At 38.6% G+C, this 21,105-nt stretch overlaps 1 protein-coding gene across 2 annotated transcripts in view; it reads right to left on the bottom strand.

Moving 5' to 3' along the window:
- The window catches only part of PRKD3 (protein kinase D3), an 87,136-nt gene extending 68,685 nt beyond the window's left edge, over positions 1-18,451 (bottom strand). The window contains exons 1-2 of one of the 2 annotated variants that reach the window (XM_067007783.1): positions 18,285-18,451; positions 9,454-10,411 (exon numbers count right to left, since the gene is read on the bottom strand). In XM_067007783.1, coding sequence (XP_066863884.1) covers positions 9,454-9,741 — 288 coding nt within the window. In that variant the 5' untranslated portion in view covers positions 9,742-10,411; positions 18,285-18,451. The remainder of the gene's footprint in view (positions 1-9,453; positions 10,412-18,284) is intronic. The other variant, XM_059078256.2, reaches the window with a different exon arrangement.
- Positions 18,452-21,105: the final 2,654 nt, after the last annotated feature.

Raw genomic sequence — 21,105 nt, 5'->3', positions numbered from 1 at the left:
GGAGCCAAGAATATACAATGGGAAAGGACAGTCTCTTCAATAAACAGTGCTGGGAAAACTGAAGAGTCACATGCAGAAGAATGAAACTGAAGCCCAATCTTACACTATACACAAAAATCAACTGTAAATGACTACAGACTTGAACATAAGATCTGAAACCATAAAACTGCTAAAAGAAAACATAAGAGGGTAAGCTCCTTGACATCGAACCCAGCAATGATTTTTTGGATTTGACATGAACAGCAAAGGCAACAAAAGCAAAAATAAACAAGTATGACTAAATCAAACTAAAAGCTTCTCTATAGCAAAGGAAACCATTAAAAAATGAAAAGGGGGCTTCCCTGGTGGCGCAGTGGTTAAGAACCCGCCTGCCAATGCAGGGGATACGGGTTCGTGCCCTGGTCCGGGAAGATCCCACATGCCGCGGAGCGGCTGGGCCCGTGAGCCATGGCCGCTGAGCCTGTGCGTCCGGAGCCTGTGCTCCGCAATGGGAGAGGCCACAACAGTGAGAGGCCCGCGTACCACAGAAAAAAAAAAAAAAAAAAAAAAATGAAAAGGAAACCTATGGAATTGGAGAAAATATCTTCAAATCTTATACCTGATAAAGGGTTAATAACTAAAATATATAGAGAACTCATATAACTCACTATCAAAAGAAAACAACACAAAACAACAACAACAAAACCCCACCTATCAATTAGATTAAAAAATGGGCAGAGGAGGGCTTCCCTCGTGGTGCAGTGGTTAAGAATCTGCCTGCCAATGCAGGGGACATGGGTTTGAGCCCTGGTCTGGGAAAATCCCACATGCCGCAGAGCAACTAAGTCCATGCGCCACAACTACTGAGCCCGCGAGCCACAACTACTGAAGCCTGCACACCTAGAGCCCGTGGTCTGCAACAAGCGAAGCCACCACAATGAGAAGTCCGCACACTGCAACAGAGTAGCCCCCACTCGCCACAATCAGAGAAAAGCCCATGTGCAGCAACGAAAACCCAATGCAGCCAAAAATAAAATAAATAAAATAAATAAATTTACTTTTTTTTAAAGTGGGCAGAGGAACTTAATAAACATTTTTCCAAAAATGACATACAAATGGCCAACAGGTACATGAAAAAGTTTTCCATCAATAATCATCAGGGAAATGCAAATCAAAAACCACAATGAGGTATCACCTCATACCCGTTAGAATGGCTACTGTCAAAAGGATAATAACATATGTTGACAAGGATGTGGAGAAATGGGAACCCTGGTGCACTGTTAGTGGGAATGTAAATTGGTGCAGGCACTATGGAACAGCATGGAGGTTCCTCAAAGAATTAAAAATGGAACTACCATGTGATACAGCAATTTCACTTCTGGGTATACAGTCAAAGGATATGAAATCACTATCCTGAATGAAATCTGCACCCTCATGTTACTGCATCATTATTTACAATAGCCAAGATGTGGAAACAACCTATGTGTCCATCGACAGATGGATAAAGAAAATGTGATACACACACATACACACACACACACACACACACACACACACACATTATTCAATCATAAAAGGAAGGAAATCCTATCATTTGCAACAACATGGATGGACCTTGAGGGCATTATGCTAAGTAAGATAAGTCAAGCAGAGAAAAATAAATATTGTATGATTTCACCTATATGTGGAATCTGGAAAAACCAGAGCTGGTGATTACTAGAGACAGAGTAGAAGGTGGAGAAATGGGTGAAAGTGGTCAAAGGGTACTAACTTCTAGTTATAAAATAAGTAAGTTCAGGCAATGTAATGTTCAGCATGGTGACTACAGTTAAAAATACTTTATACCTAAAAGTTGTTAAAAGAACAGATCTTACAAGTTCTCATCACAAGAAAAAAAAAAAAACTTACATTAACTACGTGAGATGCACCAAAACTTGTTGCAAGTATTAAGCAGAAAGGGTGTGCGAAGCTCCTGACATAAAGTAGGTACTCAATAAATTCTGTCAATTATAATCTTCCTCCTTTCCCCTCCCATTTCTTTGCTCATCCTGATTTTTTTGCCTTGGTATGTACTCCTTACCTTCCATATCACTGAAATCTTACTCATTCTTTAAGTATCAGATGAAATGTTACATTTCATATGAAGTCTTTCATTTCTTTTAACAACCTGAGAAGAGCACTTTTTATTTAACTTTACTTTCTACTTCTCATATTTTATTCTGGTAAATGTTTCCCTTACCAGACTATAAGCTTTTTTGAGGGAAGGGACAACATTTGGTTAATCTAATTCCTAAAATTTAACCAGTGCTCTATCTTTAAAAGGTTCAATAAATGTATTTACTAAGAACAGAAATAAGAAAAGCAGGTGTGCCCATCAGAATCCTGGGAGTTAACCCGGAGCTATGCATGTGCAGGTAATGGAAGTAAGTGATTAGCAAGCAAGAATCTAAGAGCAAATGTAAAAAGAAAAGAACTTCTGACATGGTTTTTACATCTCCCAGGTGAGTTAGGGATCAATGAAACCTCTCTATCAAACCCCAGAATATGAGTTGGTTCCCTTAAGATTTCTTTCCAGTTAGGACCTGAGTAGATCATTCCTTGAAATTCCTTTCTCCTTTATCTGTCTCTAGAATGAAGACTTAAATTTAGGTTAAATGATTCAGAATTTCACAGCTGGAATTACACACTAGAAATCATCCCAACTCAGGCTTCCCTGGTGGCTCACTGGTTAAGAATCCGCCTGCCAATGCAGGCGACACGGGTTTGAGCCCTGGTCCAGGAAGATCTCACATGCCGCGGAGCACCTAAGCCCGTGAGCCACAACTACTGAGCCTGTGCTCTAGAGCCTGCAAGCCACAACTGCTGAGCCAGCGTGCCGCAATGACTGAAGCCCGTATACCTAGAGCCTGTGCTCCGCAACGAAGAGTAGCCCCCACTAGCCGCAACTAGAGAAAGCCCGCGTGCAGTGATGAAGACCCAACACAGCCAAAAATAAAAATAAAATAAATAAATTTATTTTTTTAAAAAAAGAAATCATTCCAATTCAATCATTTGATAGATGTGGAAATGTAATCCAGAGAAGTCAAGTCACACAAAGTTATGCAGTTAATAAACAACAGAGCTGGGAATTCCCTAGCGGTCCAGTGGTTAGGACTCTGTGCTCTCGCTGCTGAAGGCCTGGGTTCAATCCCTGGTTGGAGAACTAAGATCCCGCAAGCTGTATGGGACGGCCAAAAACAAACAAAAAACAACAGAGCTGACCTAGTTACAAGCTCAATATTCTTTTTCACTACACTTAAACAACAGTTAGGATTCTAGCACATGTCAAAAGGAGTGTGTAATAAGATTATGTCACATACATGTTTTATATTTTTGCAAAACACATCTCCATATCACTACAATATGATTCAAATTCAGTTCACCATGATATTCATTTTATGCTGGCTATCTCCATAATCAATAATTCTATTTTATATTTACATAAAGTTCACCCTGAATTATCTTTTCTTGATCCATAGCTTGTTTAGTTCCTTGGCTTCACTAGAATTTTTCATAGATTATGATTTTTAATCTAGCTTCCCAAGAACTTGACTCATCTGACCCACTTCTCACATCTATATTAATGAGGAAGTAACATTAATTCTAAAATGATCCTGTAGAAAATCAGTATGCCTCTATATAAATATAAGAACTAAGTAAAATTTCCAAAGGTTGAAAACTGAATAATATAGACTCTACCAAAACATTAGTTATGATTTTCTATGGGCTCAAAAAAAGAGAGACAATAAAGTTACAAATTGTGTTTAAGTTAAAATCTTACCATTAAAAATTAAAAACCTAACAACAAATAACATACAAGGGAATCCCCATAAGGTTAACATCTGATCTTTCAGCAGAAACCCTACAAGCCAGAAGGAAGTGACAGGACATATTTAAAGTGATGAAGGAAAAAAACCTACAACCAAGATTACTCTACCCAGCAAGGATCTCATTCAGGTTTGATGGAGAAATTAAAACCTTTACAGACAAGCAAAAGCTGAGAGAGTTCAGCACCACCAAACCAGCTTTACAGCAAATGCTAAAGGAACTTCTCTAGGCAAGAAACACAAGAGAAGGAAAAGACCTACAAGAACAACCCAAAACAATTAAGTAAATGGTCATAGGAACATACATATCGATAATTACCTTAAATGTAAATGGATTAAACGCTCCCACCAAAAGACACAGACTGGCTGAATGGATACAAAAACAAGACCCATATGTATGCTGTCTACAAGAGACCCACTTCAGACCTAGGGACACATACAGACTGAAAGTGAGGGAATGGAAAAAGATATTCCATGCAAATGGAAATCAGAAGAAAGCTGGAGTAGCAATTCTCATATCAGACAAAATAGACTTTAAAAATAAAACCATTACAAGAGACAAAGAAGGACACTACATAATGATCAAGGGATCGATCCATGAAGAAGATATAACAATTGTAAATATTTATGCACCCAACATAGGAGCACCTCAATACATAAGGCAAATACTAACAGCCATAAAAGGGGAAATCGACAGTAACACAATCATAGTAGGGGACTTTAACACCCCATTTTCACCAATGGACAGATCATCCAAAATGAAAATAAAGAAGGAAACACAAGCTTTAAATGATACATTACACAAGATGGACTTAATTGATATTTATAGGACATTCCATCCAAAAACAACAGAATACACAATTTTCTCAAGTGTTCATGGAACATTCTCCAGGATCGATCATATATTGGGTCACAAATCTAGCCTTGGCAAATTTAAGAAAATTGAAATCATATCAAGTATCTTTTCCAACCACAATGCTATGAGACTAGATATCAATTACAGGAAAAGATCTGTAAAAAATACTAACACATGGAGGCTAAACAATACACTACTTAATAATGAAGTGATCACTGAAGAGATCAAAGAGGAAATCAAAAAATACTTAGAAACAAATGACAATGGAGACACGACAACCCAAAACCTATGGGATACAGCAAAAGCAGTTCTAAGGGGGAAGTTTATAGCAATACAATCATACCTTAAGAAACAGGAAACATCTCGAATAAACAACCTAACTTTGTACCTAAAGCAATTAGAGAAAGAAGAACAAAAAAACCCCAATTTAGCAGAAGGAAAGAAATCATAAAGATCAGATCAGAAATAAATGAAAAAGAAATGAAGGAAACAATAGCAAAGATCAATAAAAGTAAAAGCTGGTTCTTTGAGAAGATAAATAAAATTGATAAACCATTAGCCAGACTCATCAAGAAAAAAAGGGAGAAGACTCAAATCAATAGAATTAGAAATGAAAAAGGAGATGTAACAATGGACACTGCAGAAATACAAAAGATTATTAGAGATTACTACAAGCAACTGTATGCCAATAAAATGGACAACCTGGAAGAAATGGACAAATTCTTAGAAATGCACAAGCTGCCGAGACTGAACCAGGAAGAAATAGAAAATATGACAGACCAATCACAAGCACTGAAATTGAAACTGTGATTAAAAATCTTGCAACAAACAAAAGCCCAGGACCAGATGACTTCACAGGCGAATTCTATCTAACATTTAGAGAAGAGCTAACACCTATCCTTCTCAAACTCTTCCAAAAGATAGCAGAGGGAGGAACACTCCCAAACTCATTCTATGAGGCCACCATCACCCTGATACCAAAACCAGACAAAGATGTCACAAAGAAAGAAAACTACAGGCCAACATCACTGATGAACATAGATGCAAAAATCCTCAACAAAATACTAGCAAACAGAATCCAACAGCACATTAAAAGGATCATACACCATGATCAAGTGGGGTTTATTCCAGGAATGCAAGGATTCTTCAATATACACAAATCAATCAACATGATAAACCATATCAACAAACTGAAGGAGAAAAACCATATAATCATCTCAATAGATGCAGAGAAAAAACCTTTTGACAAAATTCAACGGCCATTTATGATAAAAACCCTGCAGAAAGTAGGCATAGAGGGAACTTTCCTCAACATAATAAAGGCCATATATGACAAACCCACAGCCAGCATTGTTCTCAATGGTGAAAAACTGAAACCATTTCCACTAAGATCAGGAACAAGACAAGGTTGCCCACTCTCACCACTCTTATTCAACATAGTTTTGGAAGTTCTAGCCACAGCAATCAGAGAAAAAATAGAAATAAAAGGAATCCAAATAGGAAAAGAAGAAGTAAAGCTGTCACTGTTTGCAAATGACATGATACTATACATAGAGAATCCTAAGGATGCTACCAGAAAACTACTAGAGCTAATCAATGAATTTGGTAAAGTAGCAGGATACAAAATTAATGCACAGAAATCTCTGGCATTCTTATACACTAATGATGAAAAATCTGAGAGTGAAATTAAGAAAACACTCCCATTTACCATTGCAACAAAAAGAATAAAATATCTAGGAATAAACCTACCTAAGGAGACAAAAGACTTGTATGCAGAAAACTATAAGACACTGATGAAAGAAATTAAAGATGATACAAATAGGTGGAGAAATATACCATGTTCTTGGATTGGAAGGATCAACATTGTGAAAATGACTCTACTACCCAAAGCAATCTACAGATTCAATGCAATCTCTATCAAATTACCACTGACATTTTTTACAGAAATAGAACAAAAAATTTCACAATTTGTATGGAAACACAAAAGACCCCGAATAGCCAAAGCAATCTTGAGAACGAAAAATGGAGCCGGAGGAATCAGGCTCCCTGACTTCAGACTATACTACAAGGCTACAGTAATCAAGACAGTATGGTACTGGCACAAAAACAGAAATATAGATCAATGGAACAGGATAGAAAGCCCAGAGATAAACCCACACACATATGGTCACCTTATCTTTGATAAAGGAGGGAAGGATATACAGTGGAGAAAAGACAGCCTCTTCAATAAGTGGTGCTGGGAAAACTGGACAGCTCCATGTAAAAGTATGAAATGAGAACACTCCCTAACACCACACACAAAAATAAACTCAAAATGGGTTAAAGACCTAAATGTAAGTAAGGCCAGACACTATCAAACTCTTAGAGGAAAACATAGGCAGAACACTCTATGATATAAATCACAGCAAGATCCTTTTTGACCCATCTCCTAAAGAAATGGAAATAAAAACAAAAATAAACAAATGGGACCTAATGAAACTTAAAAGCTTTTGCACAGCAAAGGATACCATAAACAAGACCAAAAGACAACCCTCAGAATGGGACAAAATATTTGCAAATGAAGCAACTGACAAAGGATTAATATCCAAAATTTATAAGCAACTCATACAGCTCAATAACAAAAAAACAAACAACCCAATCCAAAAATGGGCAGAAGAACTAAACAGCCATTTCTCCAAAGAAGATATACAGATTGCCAACAAACACATGAAAGAATGCTCAACATCATTAATCATTAGAGAAATGCAAATCAAAACTACAATCAGATATCACCTCACACCAGTCAGATTGGCCATCATCAAAAACTCTAGAAACAATAAATGCTGGAGAGGTGTGGAGAAAGGGGAACACTCTTGCACTGCTGGTGGGAATGTAAATTGATACAGCCACTATGGAGAACAGTATGGAGGTTCCTTAAAAAACTACAAATAGAACTACCATACGACCCTGCAATCCCACTGCTGGGCATATACCCTGAGAAAACCATAATTCAAAAAGACTCATGTACCAAAATGTTCATTGCAGCTCTATTTACAATAGCCAGGACATGGAAGCAACCTAATTGTCCATCGACAGATGAATGGATAAAGAAGATGTGGCACATATATACAATGGAATATTACTCAGCCATAAAAAGAAATGAAACTGAGTTATTTGTAATGAGGTGGATAGACCTGGAGTCTGTCATAGAGAGTGAAGTAAGTCAGAAGGAGAAAAACAAATACCGTATGCTAACACATATATATGGAATCTAAGAAAAAAAAATGTCATGAAGAGATTAGTGATAGGACGGGAATAAAACACAGACCTACTAGAGCATGGACTTGAGGATATGGAGAGAGGGAAGGGTAAGATGTGACGAAGTGAGAGAGGAGCAGGGACATATATACACCACCAAATGTAAATTAGATAGCTAGTGGGAAGCTGCCGCATAGCACAGGGAGATCAGCTCTGTGCTTTGTGACCACCTAGAGGGGTGGGTTAGGGAGGGTGGGAGGGAGGGTGATGCAAGAGGAAAGAGATATGGGAACATATGTATATGTATAACTGATTCACTTTGTTGCAAAGGAGAAACTAACACACTATTGTAAAACAGTTATACTCCAATAAAGATGTTTAAAAAAATAAAAAAATTTAAAAAATAAATTAAAAACCTAGTTGCAAAAATATTTATTAAAACATCTGTTACCATCTGATGAAAGGGAAATTAAAAGCAAAGATACTTAAAGACACAAAGATGGTTCTACAGATCTACAAAAGAATACCTAAAATTACTTTAGGCCACATTTAAATAGATAAGTCACTGTTAACACACAGGAGACAAGGGTCATTTTCACAACCCACATAACAGTTTCTTGACTGTTAATAACTTCTACATCAGAAGATAATGACAAACCATGTAAAGCATAAGGAACTGAAACAAAAACAGTAAGACGAGGAGCATTATCCAAACACATTAATCTTACTGATAGGATTTTTAAAACATAAAGTATACTAAGTTGTTTGAAACATAGACTTGGTCCATTAAAAAGAAAACGTAACCAATTGATACTACTTATATACACAGTTTTATGATAAAACATAGAACATACCAGCTCATGCATCAAATCAAGATTATTAAAGAAATTTAGCTAAGATTCCTTTAAAAATGGTATGGTACAGGGCAGGGGGTGAGTAGATTGGAAGCAAAATAAAATCACCCTCAATTTAAAAATTTTCTTCTATTCTGATATATATTACAGCTCATTTACCTAATTTTTAAGAGACAGAGAGAGTGTGGTCCTCTGGCAGTTTAGGTGAAATCAGAATCTAAAGGGGACAAAGAGGGTATACAAAAGGGCAGCATACAGGGGACCTAGGAAGAACAAGGTATGGACCTGGACTCAGCAGCAGCTGTGTCTCATCCTTTTGGTAAGCCCCCTTAATGCCTTGTGCCTTCTACCTCCTGTTTTCTCTGAAAACAAGTGAGACTGCTTAAGTCCTCTTGACTTTACACTGATTTTCCTGCTCTTAAAGAGATGAATTGAATAAGCAGTATTTTAAAGCTTGGATATAGGCTCCAGCTGTTGGACTCTGAAATTTCAGACCTTAGGCTTTTAGTCTATTAGGACTCTCTCCCAGTGCTCAGAATTAGGATATAAACAACTGATTGATCCATATGTGTTAACTCACTGTTGCATGTATAATTTATAGAAAAGCAGTAGAAACAATATTAATTAGAAAAACTACTGACATAAATAGCATGCACAGTACCTTTTGATAAACAATGGAGCACACAAGATCCTTGACAGCAGATAAAGATAGTTCCTGGGCTTCGATGGTAATACTCTCCCGTGTAAGGCCAATTTGCAGTAGAAATGAGATTGTATGCACTGAGCCTCTGGAGTTGGTGAGTGACGGTGCACTGAAGCTTCCATTAGAGAGTCGCGCAGAGAGTCCTGTTTTAGGACTTGAACACGGAGAAGGAGCTGGAAGCACAGCAGGAAGAGTTGCAGGTATTACAGACTTCTGGGATGATGGAGGAGAATTGTTTGCAGACATCTGCCTTTCTTTAATCTTTTAAAACAGTTGTCAATTCTTTTTCAATGGTTATGAAGAGGCCTTAAAATCACAGTGGTAAAAAAATGACTGTACTTTCAGATTTAGTTGAAAGCTTCTTTATTTCCTCTTTTAAGCCACTCATGCTGATGATGGCAAGTTCTACAACTGTGAGTTGAATATACAAAAGGTCCCACTTCCCTTAATATCAGTCCCATCAAAGAAGAGGCTTGTCTTTAGGACCACAACCAGGGTTTTGGAAAGGATTTAACATCACTGAATTATCCTCATCAGAAGAGAGTTGACATTGTTTATTTACTAAATATCTTCATCTATTTTCTTTTAAGTCTATTCTTGTCTCTCTCTTTTAATTTCAGAAAATACATAATGAATAGAAGTTGTTTTTCTGTCGAAATAAAATCCTCCTAGTTTAAAAAATAAAAAGTGTTTAGGATTAGTCTATTCAGTACTTATCCTTTGGTTCCTTGATCTAATGGGACACTTCCTCAAATGTCCACACCTTAAATCACCTTCTCAAATGTCCTCATTTTCATTTTGGAGGAGCAAATTTTTCCAGGATTAAGCACAAAGGCTTTTTAAAATAGTACAGGCATATTCCACTTGGTGAATGGGCCCATGGAGAAAAGTTGATGCTTTCTGAAATGTAGGTAGCCTGGAAGAAATTTTTTAGAAACTTTTAATATTTTATACTCACTTAACATTATTTTAAAAATGCAAGAATCCTTGGGACTTCCCTCGTGGCCCAGTGGTTAAGAATCTGCCTGCCAAGGCAGGGGACGTGGGTTTGAGCCCTGGTTCAGGAAGATCCCACATGCCGTGCAGCAACTAAGCCCGTGCGCCACAACTACTGAGCCAGCGCTCTAGAGCCCGAGAGCCACAACTACTGAGCCCACGTGTCACAACTACTGAAGCCCATGCACATCAACTACTGAAGCCCGCACACCTAGAGCCCACGCTCTGCAAAAAGAGAAGCCACTGCAATGAGAAGCCCGCACACTGCAACGAAGAGTAGCCCCTGCTCACCAAAACTAGAGAAAGCTCAGGCGCAGCAATGGAGACCCATACCCAACACAGCCAAAATAAATAAAATTAATTAATTTTTTAAAAAAAGAATCCTGCTTTTTAAAAATAAGTTTTGGTTGTATGTTTATAATTCACCAGTAAATCCTAATGGGTAGCCTTTTTTTTTTTTTGGTCTAGTTATCAGAGCCCATAATTTCAGGGAGAGCCTCCTGCTAAAAAAAAAAAAAAGCAAAAAACAAAACCCTGCTATTCCTCACGAATACCTAAAACTTGAACGTCAAACACTTTTAATCCACACACAACTGAGTTATGACAAAAAAGAAAAGTAAAACTGACAATGTCAAAGAAATAAAGTACCACTCGGCCATACAAAAGATGTATAATACTGCCCTAACATAGACAAGAGTTTTTTTTTTTTTTTTTTTTTTTTTTTTGTTTTTTTTTTTTTTTTTTTTTGCGGTATGCGGGCGTCTCACTGTCGTGGCGTCTCCCGTTGCGGAGCACAGGCTCCGGACACGCAGGCTCAGCGGCCACGGCTCATGGGCCCAGCCGCTCCGCGGCATGTGGGATCTTCCCAGACCGGGGCACGAACCCGCGTCCCCTGCATCGGCAGGCGGGTTCTCAACCACTGCGCCACCAGGGAAGCCCAAGAGTATTCTTTTTTATATTCAAAGTTTAAATCTAAGCAGATTTCCTTCAGAAAACTAAGGAAGCATATACTAAACACAGTTATATGACACACAAAGAAGTGTAAAAGACATACTTAAGACAGGAACATAGGAAAAAGCCATCTTGTCATAAAAAATTTCTAGAAGTGAAAAAGAGAACACTAAGCACAGCTACATATGTATCACAGTTTTACAAAAGGATAGTTCAAAAACTTAAAGTACGACCCCACGGCTAAGTGAAATGGCTCACAAGAGATGGATCTTTCAATTTAAATTCCATCCATATACATGTAAACAAGTCTAATGATAAAAAAGAGTGAAGCATCCAATGTGGCTGCAGAATGACTCTGGAAAGTAGTTAGTGAGGCTATATAAATGAGGATGAACATAACAGAAGAGCAAAAACATACAGATATAATATTAGGAATGAGCAAGTTCAAGAAAAAGTATGGCTTAGAAAAAAACTGCTTAAAGATAACAAAGCTTTTAGAACTACATTCAGATAAGTAATTTTAACCCATTTTATATTGTACAGCACTTAACATCTTGTAAATGTTTTATATGCTTTACCTCATGATCGCTTTGGAATTTGACAAGGCAAATATTATTTATTATTTTTGCAGATGAGTTAACGGAAGCAAAAGCAGATAAAGTAACTTGCCCAGCATCACATGGCCATTAAGAGGTGGAGTGGGAATCAGGACCCAAGTTTCACACTTTCCTACCAAGTGCCGTCTCCACAGTCACATACTATTTCTGAAAGAACAAGGAACTGAGAGAATCACCACTGAGAGAGGATGTTGTTAAGGTTGAGAGAGCACACTGAGAAGGCACAATTGCTCAACTTGTCTTTTGCTTACCTTCTCTTGAGTGTTTAAACTAAAGTTGTAGAAGAGCATTGAGAACTGAAACCTGAGCCTGGTGAATACGAGGGACTAACACATCTTTATGGAAGTGCAAGTCTTCGGGTTCAGATGCAACGCACTCCATATTGCTAAAGCAATTAGTGCAATCACAAAGCTGACTCCTATCGTCTTGGAGAAAGAGCTCAGGAAAAGAGAAACAGTCATGGCCTGGAGAGGGGTCAGACCTGCTTCAAGTTTTGTGGGCTGGAGGAGTGGGGAAGTGATTTCAGAAACTGCAGACATATAAACTTCAACATTAACCCTTAGTCAAATCTGAGAATAGATTATGAAAGCAAATGGTTTTCCAATACTTAAAATATAATGATCACTGGAAGTCAGCATGAATTCAAACAGAATGCCAAATCAGCTACATTTACACCTTTTAAAAAAGGGGTTAATTGGCCTTTTTAGATGGAGGAAATAACAACTCAGTAATTTGAGCTCTATCTGCCAGATGCCTTCTAAGCATTCCATATGTGTTTCCTCACTTAATCCTCACAACAACCCATTTTATAGTTGAGAAAACTGGCTTACAGTACTTGCCCGAGTTCACACAATTAGCAAAGCCAGAAAAAAAATTAGTGTATTCTGGCCAAAACAATTTTCAAGATGATATTCCATGCTATTTTTGTAAATATGTTGTTTGAGTATGAGTTAGATGTTAGTGTAGTTGGTTAAGTTTGCTGCTCTGTATCAACTTAGAGAAGCCTTTAGGAGAGTGCATTGGAACGCTGCCCTTGGCCCTATATTGTTTTTGATTATTTATAAGATAATAAAGACATGGAAGACATGCTTATAAAATCCTCAGATTGTACAATCTGGGAGAAATAAACTAAAATTCAAGTGAACTATTACAATGATGAGAGTAAAGCTTTACATTTAGTTCAAAAAGTTAAATGTGCAATATAGAAATGGAGAAATGCTGACTTAGAACCTGTTCATTAGAGGAGTTATCAACCCAAGAGTTTAATAATGGCTGCTAATATAATGGGTGACTAAAAGAACTAACATAAACATAAACCCCCAGGACACTGAGAACACATCAGCATCAATCAGTATACTGGCTGCTAGTCAGCTTACATTACCACTGTATTCATTTTTACAGTCCACACTTTTAAGAGCTATACTGATGTAAAAAAATAATAGAGTATATATCTAGATAAAGCTGAAAACAATGTCATGTGACAAATTATTCTTAACATAACCAAGCAGAATAATGGTCTTCAAATATTTGAAAAGGTGTTAAGACAATAATTGGTTTTTCTACCCATTTTTATATGGATGATTTATTTTTTGCTATTGATAACAATGTATTCATTTAAGAAGTGTTATCCCTACTCACACCACACACCCAGGGAGTTGTGTTACTGGGTAGACACAGTGCAAACATAAGATTAGGAAATTAACAGAGAATAATTGGTTTTATTCAGTTTCATGGTAGAGGGTAGAGGTAAAATGAAGATAACAGCTATGAGGACTGTGCTGCTGCATGTACAATATCTACAGTGGTACCTGGCTTATCCTAAGTGCTAAGTTTTAGCAATTTTCACAGTAATTAGGTGAAAGAATTAACAATTAAGCTCCTACCTCATACTAAACACTGCAATTGAGATATCATACTTCATTAAATCCTTGCTATGACACTAGGAAATTTGTTTAACTGCTTTACAGAAAGGGAACAAGAGTTTCAGAATTGTTGCTTACCCACGACTACACAGCTAATAAGTGATGGAACTGGGATTCACACCAAATTTTCCCGGACTCCAAAGCCCATGTTCTTTATACTACTTCACTTCACCTTCAACAACCTAACAACCATCTACAACAGGTTTTCTCATGAGGTAATGAGGTTCTTAAAATACCTGACTTGAGCAGTTTCAAAAAGCTGAACAACTGTCATAAAAAGGTGAGTCAAATATCTATGAATAATACTGTATGCAGGTTAAATACTTCAAAATACAAGACGCTGCTGTGTTCCAGAAAAATAATTTATTTGTGACGGATATCTTCCCACTAATTTTCCATTTTATAATACCTGCTAATATTAGCCAAATAACAGTAACTGTCTTATGATTACAATCAACTATCAGAAAGATCGATAATTAATAAACTATATGTTATACTTTTGCATAAAAATATTTTTTATAGTTTCAGCATGAACACAAATAGAAGAAACTAAGTGAGCTGTCATATTAGCTTCTGCCCACTCATCCCATCTGTTTTCCCTCTCCTTGTTTTGCTTTATGGAACCTTGATTTGATCTGTAAGATGCAACAAGATGTAGGGTGCAAAATATTAAGACTAAATATAAAAAAAAATCTAACAACTCTAATTTTGTCTTTATGCTTCAGTCAGAAAACTGAGACAATAGTACATCATACTAATTCATAAATCAATTAGATATGTTTGTTGCTAATAGCTATGAGTTGGCAAGCATTTCTAATATGTTTATTTGCAACATCTCAAATATTCTTTGGGGGAATTATCTGTCACATATTTCATTCAAATGAAATTGTTACTATTGTTGAATGGAATCAAAAGATGGCATGTCAAAGGAATCTTGAGCCCAACCTGCCCTATTATTACAGACAAGGTAAAAACAAAGGCCCTGGAGGTTAGGTGACTTAACAGAGGGTTACTTCACGGTAACATCACAAGTTGATCTACCCTTTCTCTCCCTCTCCCTCAACTCCCCCTACATATACATTATCTCATTTCTTAGCAAAGCCTCTAACTATAAGAAGCTCTAACAGCAGCATTTTCATTCAACAAATATTTACTGAGTGTCTATTATCTGCTAGACTGTTATGAGAGACTCGGGTTGTACAGCAGTGACTAAAACAGACATGACTATTGCTCTCTCTGGAGCTTATAGTGTGATATGGGACACACACATTAAACAAATATTCACATTAATAGCAAGGCAATTACAAATCATGAAAAGTGATATGACAGAGTATACTGAGAGGAACTAATTTCAACTGAGATTCACAGGCAAGGCATCTTTAAAGAAGCTAAAACCAAAGGATAAGTAGGAGTCAGGGAAGCAGAGAGAGAAGCAAAGAGGATTCCGGAAGACAAAACAAATCCAGCTAGTAAATACTTCAAAACGAAGCTCATCATTTAGTGTAGCCAGTGTCCTTTTTGCACTCGGTAAAGGCAAACGTAAAGAGGTAAAACACTTGTCCTATTCAGAATAGCATAATATTTAACATGACTCCCTACCAGTAACAGGTTTTCCTGGTTCGATTAAGTTTTGTGTGCTAGGAATGTTAATGAATGCAGGGTCTTTTTTTCTCCTGTTGATATGTATGTACTGTATTCTTTTAGTATGTACAAAAAGCATATGGCCTTTTTAATGCAATACTGACCAGAGTCCTGAAGTCAGTATCCATGTTCTACCTTGATACAGGCTTGACTTTGCTTAATAATCCTGATGTTGCTTTTATATTGTATGAAAAATCCAAGTAACTTTGTTGATGGTTTTTAAAATCATAGTTTCTAGCAAGCCCTACATCTACTTATATATTTTCAAAAATGTAACTATTACCTTAGATTAATATAAATACTTTTCCTCCTAAAAGCTCAGTATTCATCTACATTGTTGCTGGTAAAGTCAGCTCATCTAGACCAGGGGTATTTGAATCAGTCTTTTCCACTGTCAGAGAGAATAGAGAGCACACCAAGTCTGCTCTCTGCTCAGGCACTGAAAAGTTTATCCAGTAACAAGATTACGGACTGCCAGTTTAGTGATGCTGTACAAATTTACATTTGGCTTTATGTATCTTCATAACCTCTCTCTGCACCAGTGGTATCTGAAAAATCTGACTCATAGCCAATGAGCAATTTCTTACATACAGCCACTATAAACTAATCACACAAGTGGAGAAAACCTTCTTCTACACTGAAATTAAAATTAAAACAACTCCTAAGTACATTATCTCAAGTTTTTTCATTAATGAGACAACTGCTCTCAAAAGGCTCACATACACGTTCAATTTGAATTACATAATCAGAGACTCAAAGTACTATCTGCAGAGAGTATGAATCATAAACATGATTATTATTAAATCAAATTAAAAACTGTACTAGTTAATAATTTCCCAATATCAAGTTCTGTAAAATCCGTTTCTTTTTAAAATGAGCAATTAACTCTAATATGGTAATATTTTCATCAACTTTAGAATGTCTTTTAAAAATGAGAACAAAATGTCCCTTAAGAAACATGCATTTAAATGACCATTCTTTTTTTTTTCTGTATAAGATTTTTCCAATTCTTATATAATTTAAAAAATTTAATATCCAAGAACTTGATTTATTAAGCTCTTTCTTTTGGGGGGCGCATGGCAGTTTTTAGATTAAAAGCAATCCACTAAGAGAGAAATTTCTATTTTAAAGGCGTCACCTCATGAAACTGAAAGCTTATAAAATTTATATATTTAAAAGACTCACTACAATCTGAGATGCTTAAAACATTCATTTCAAGATAATAAACCAGTCAACATTCTTGAATCTGAGTCATCCTAAAAAGTTAAAAGCTATATACCAAATTATAGAACTGAGGATGGAAAACTGGCTTGTCAAATATTCACGTTCCTCTGATCAGGCCGACCACATCTACATTACCTACCGAAGCAAAACCTAACATGAAGGCTTCTGTGACACGTTTTAAACACTTTCAATAAAACTTGTAACTTCTTTTTTGGCTGAATGTCCATGCTTGCTCTGAATCCAGATCCTAACACGGAAGGAGGAAAGGGTTCCTTTATTAAGTAAAACTGGCCTAGATAGCGGTCGGGGAACTTTATGGATGCTTTCAGCCACAAATCCAGAGGTGTCATCACAGCCCTCAATTTACTAGTAAGCTTGATCTAAAGAAAATCATAGCCGCTAAAACTTTAGGAACTGCAGCATTAAGTACAAAGGAGAAACAGTATAAGAGTAACACGCTAACGTTTTCTAGGGTACACATTACGGTATTTTAAAAGTTTTCGTTTCATTTGCCTCTACAGCTCATTAAGACTGTGTCGAACAAAGTAGCAGTTCAGGGTGTAACTTATCCTTCCTAATCAAAGATGACACCGGTAGTCTTATTTCCTGTGGGGATGGGTGTGGTTGAAGAGACAGTTACATCCAAGCCATCAATCTGTGTATGGAAAAGTCTGCAGCTCTCACACACGCTGTCGCTCGATTTATACTCGTGCCTGCACACGGCAAGGCCTATGCTTCTGACTGCGATGACTTCAAATAAAATATCCAACAGGCAATCGAATAGTATGGAGTTATTTTTACTGCTCAAAGACGCAGTCGCGCTACTCAGTGTTTCGTCTTAAGAAAACCCTCCCGGGGATGAGACCGACTCGGTGCTACGCCGCAACTTGCAAAACTAGAGTCAGGAAATTGGGGTGGGGGCTTAACGTTCTCTAAGCGCCGTCGACTTAATCTTTGCGACGCGTACAAGGTAAAGTGGTGAAAAGAAAAGGGAAAGGCTCATCCAAAATTTGTCAGCGTGAGTGCCGCCGATCTGGCGTTGGGAGCTAGATGGGGGGACCCGGTAAGAGACTGGGTCCGAGAGGCCGTGCGCGGTGGTCGCCGGCGGAGAGCGACTCCAAGTTGGCGTCGGCGCCCACGCCGGAACTTGGCCCCATCTGGCTGCAGCGCCGGCGCCCCCGCTCGCAGCGGCGCCCACCGCCCGCTCCTCCCGCCGCGCGCTCTACCAATTTCCCGCCCAACCCCGGCGGCCGCCGCCCAGCCCCGCGCGGGATCCGAGTCCCTCCGCCACCGCCGCCACCGCGTGCGGGTGGGTGGGGGAAGGGAGGCTGCAGCCGCCGCCGCCGCCTCACCCGACGTGCCCGGAGAACAAAGCGGCGGCCGCTGCGGCGCTAACTTTTTCGGTGTCTGTTCCGCTCTCCCCTAGGCGACTACTTACAGCGGCGGGCTCCGTCGGTCGTGAGAAACTCCGCGCCCGCCAGCGTCTGGGTCCCGGACAAGGCGCCAGCGAAGCTTCACGCGCCTCGCAGGATCCCGCCCGCCGCAGGCGCCCCTTCCTCTGTCCCTCCCTCCGCCCCGTCCCGTCCTGAGGCCCGAGGGCGGGGGGGCAGGGGCGCGCGAGGGGCGGGGGCGCGCGGTCGGCGCGGGGCCTGCCGGGAGCTGTAGTCTCCTCGCGAGCTCGAAGCGGCGGTAGCAGCGCGGGGAAGTTGCTCACTGTCTTGACACCGCGCGCGGGCAACAAGAGCTCCTGGTGCTCTCAGGCTCGCTCTGCACCCTCCGAGGTCCTGGCGTCCCCATGAGCACTGGGGAGCGGAGCGAGACCGTGCACTTATTCCAGTTACGCACTGTACTTGATACCCATTATTGCTACTGAACTGCCTTTTTCTTTTCTGTCGCCCGCTCTGATGTAGGCGATGGTGGCAAGGGGGCAAGAGGTGACAAGTTGGACATGGGACTTGTAAGGGGTCTATAGTAGAGAGCAGTTTTCACCCTGAGGTATCGTCTCACTTCTCCGCCTGTTTCACTCCCGAGTGTTTGCCCTCCAGCTGGCCGTTTGGCACAGGGGCCCCGGACGTTCCACACCCAGGCGGATACGTCCGGAGCCCTTCACCTAAAGCGGAGTGAATGGAAGTCTCTGCTTTCAATGTGTTTTGTGTATCCTACTTGTCCATCTTTAAATTCGAGTGTGTCCCCTACCATCAGAGTGAAGTGCAGCCAAGAATCACCGAACCTAGGTTTCCAAGTGACATTGACAAGGGTGACAATGCCCGGTGAAGGGGGACGCGGGTGAGATGAGATCTAGAGGGAAAATACACTAGGTGTTAAATTATAAAAAGCGTGAGCAGCTGACACCCATTATCCCAGAAAAGACCCAGGTCTCATGTCCAAATTTCATCCCCAGTATATCTCAAGTAAATTATATTGAAACAAGCGGATGGGTTGCAGGCAATAATCCATCCATCCCCATGCAGAGGTCGAGGGCAGTTTTTGAGAACAGAGAGCAAAGAAAGCTAAGTGGGTCCCTACTTTTTATACCAAGTCAGAAATCTTACTGGATGTCCCTGGATTTAAACTTAAGTGGGAATTTAAAAATAATTTATATTAAAGACCGGGTAAGTAAAATTCTGTATAACTCTGATCTACTCCGAAGCTATATTTTTAAAAGATGTTTCTGAAACATTTTTGGAAATTAGAAGATACTAATTGTCTCACATTCAGTAATATCTAATTCAGTCTGATTATATTTTGTAGTCTTATTCTGCTATTCTTTTACTTAAAATTGAAAGTAAATTCACTCAAGTTTCTTTTAAAAAAAAAGCAAAAACAAAAAATGCTCTTACCTAACTTTGCCTTTTTCTTCCTTCCACTTCACAGCTGACATTTTAGTCCAAACCCAAATATCCTCTCTCAGCAAGATTCCCAGGATCTCATTGGAGCAGTTCACAGCCAGTCCCATCTCACTAGTGACTCCCATTTTCACTCGTGATCCTTAAAGAGACAGAAGTTACTCTTTCTAGAAGTAACTTCTCTAAATGAAGCAAGCAGTTTTACAGAGGTGCAAGGATTTGTGTGTATGAGAATATATATATGTGTATATACATATACATATATATTATATATACATATAAACATATACATTTACATTATATATACACATACATATGGTCATTTCATTTACACTTTTCCACTTCTCTTTTTAAAAATGAAATCATCTCCTTTCAAATCACTGAATGGTGAATCTTTCAATAATACATTTAAGTGTAAGACTGTCTTTGTACCTGTAATTTTTTTGCTTGACATGAACTACAGTTTCCTCAGGACATTCCATTCCTATGCCAAGAGCACTGAAGGGTAAAGATTAGGTTTAATACATGCATGTGAGATTTTTATCCTTGAGAGAAAATATAATCAGAATGACCAAGATGGAAAAGATTTTTCTTCTTGGTGCTTTTTGAAAACTAGGAGCTCAGTGTTCCTCTTCTGTGACTGTAGTTGCAAATCTTGCCCAAGAGTTACTGCCCCACCCCTTGTACTTAATGGTTAACAACACAACCATTCACACGTGCTATTTAAAAGAAGCAAAAAAAGTCAACACTGTTGTGACCTAAGGTAGCAGAGTTACTTAATTCAGAATCCTAAATGCAGAAAAACATGATTTGTTAAGGCCCCACTGGAAGAAATAGTCATTATTTCAAAACTTGAGGTGGTTTTAATTTATAGAACATGATTACTGGAAAATTATTTTGGTTTTGTGTCTTTCTTCATGACCTTGAAAGATAGGTGAAAAATTCAGAAAGCATTTGGGTATCAATATAGAGTTAGTAAAATAGTTATTGGAAAAAATGCTTCAGGTCTATTTCTTTTTCAGCAGAGATATACTTGATATATTCTTCAAAATGTCCTTCCTCAGTTTCCACTGCCACTACCCTGGTCCAGACCCTCCATATCTGGATTGCTGAAAGAGATTTTCATTGGTCTTCTAGACTAGGATGAACTGTTACACCCTTGGAACTCTCTTCCCCGATTTGCAGGCTGTCAGTAATTGTTCTGTGCTCTGGTAGCCCTTGATGGATAATTCTTAAGTCACTTATCACATTTGATTGTGGATTGAGTATATAGCAGATCCCCCTGTGCTCCCTTTATCTGCCCTTCCTCTTACTGAACTTGTAGAAGCCCATAGTCTTCTGCTTGGATATAACCCCTACAGATAATATCTATATCTAATATTCATTATATTGTATGAACACCAGCTCTGGGCC

Source organism: Kogia breviceps, chromosome 11 (assembly GCF_026419965.1).
Source record: "Kogia breviceps isolate mKogBre1 chromosome 11, mKogBre1 haplotype 1, whole genome shotgun sequence".
NCBI lineage: Eukaryota > Metazoa > Chordata > Mammalia > Artiodactyla > Physeteridae > Kogia > Kogia breviceps.
Note: the sequence above shows the minus strand (reverse complement) of the source record. Positions and strands in the feature narration are given on the sequence as shown.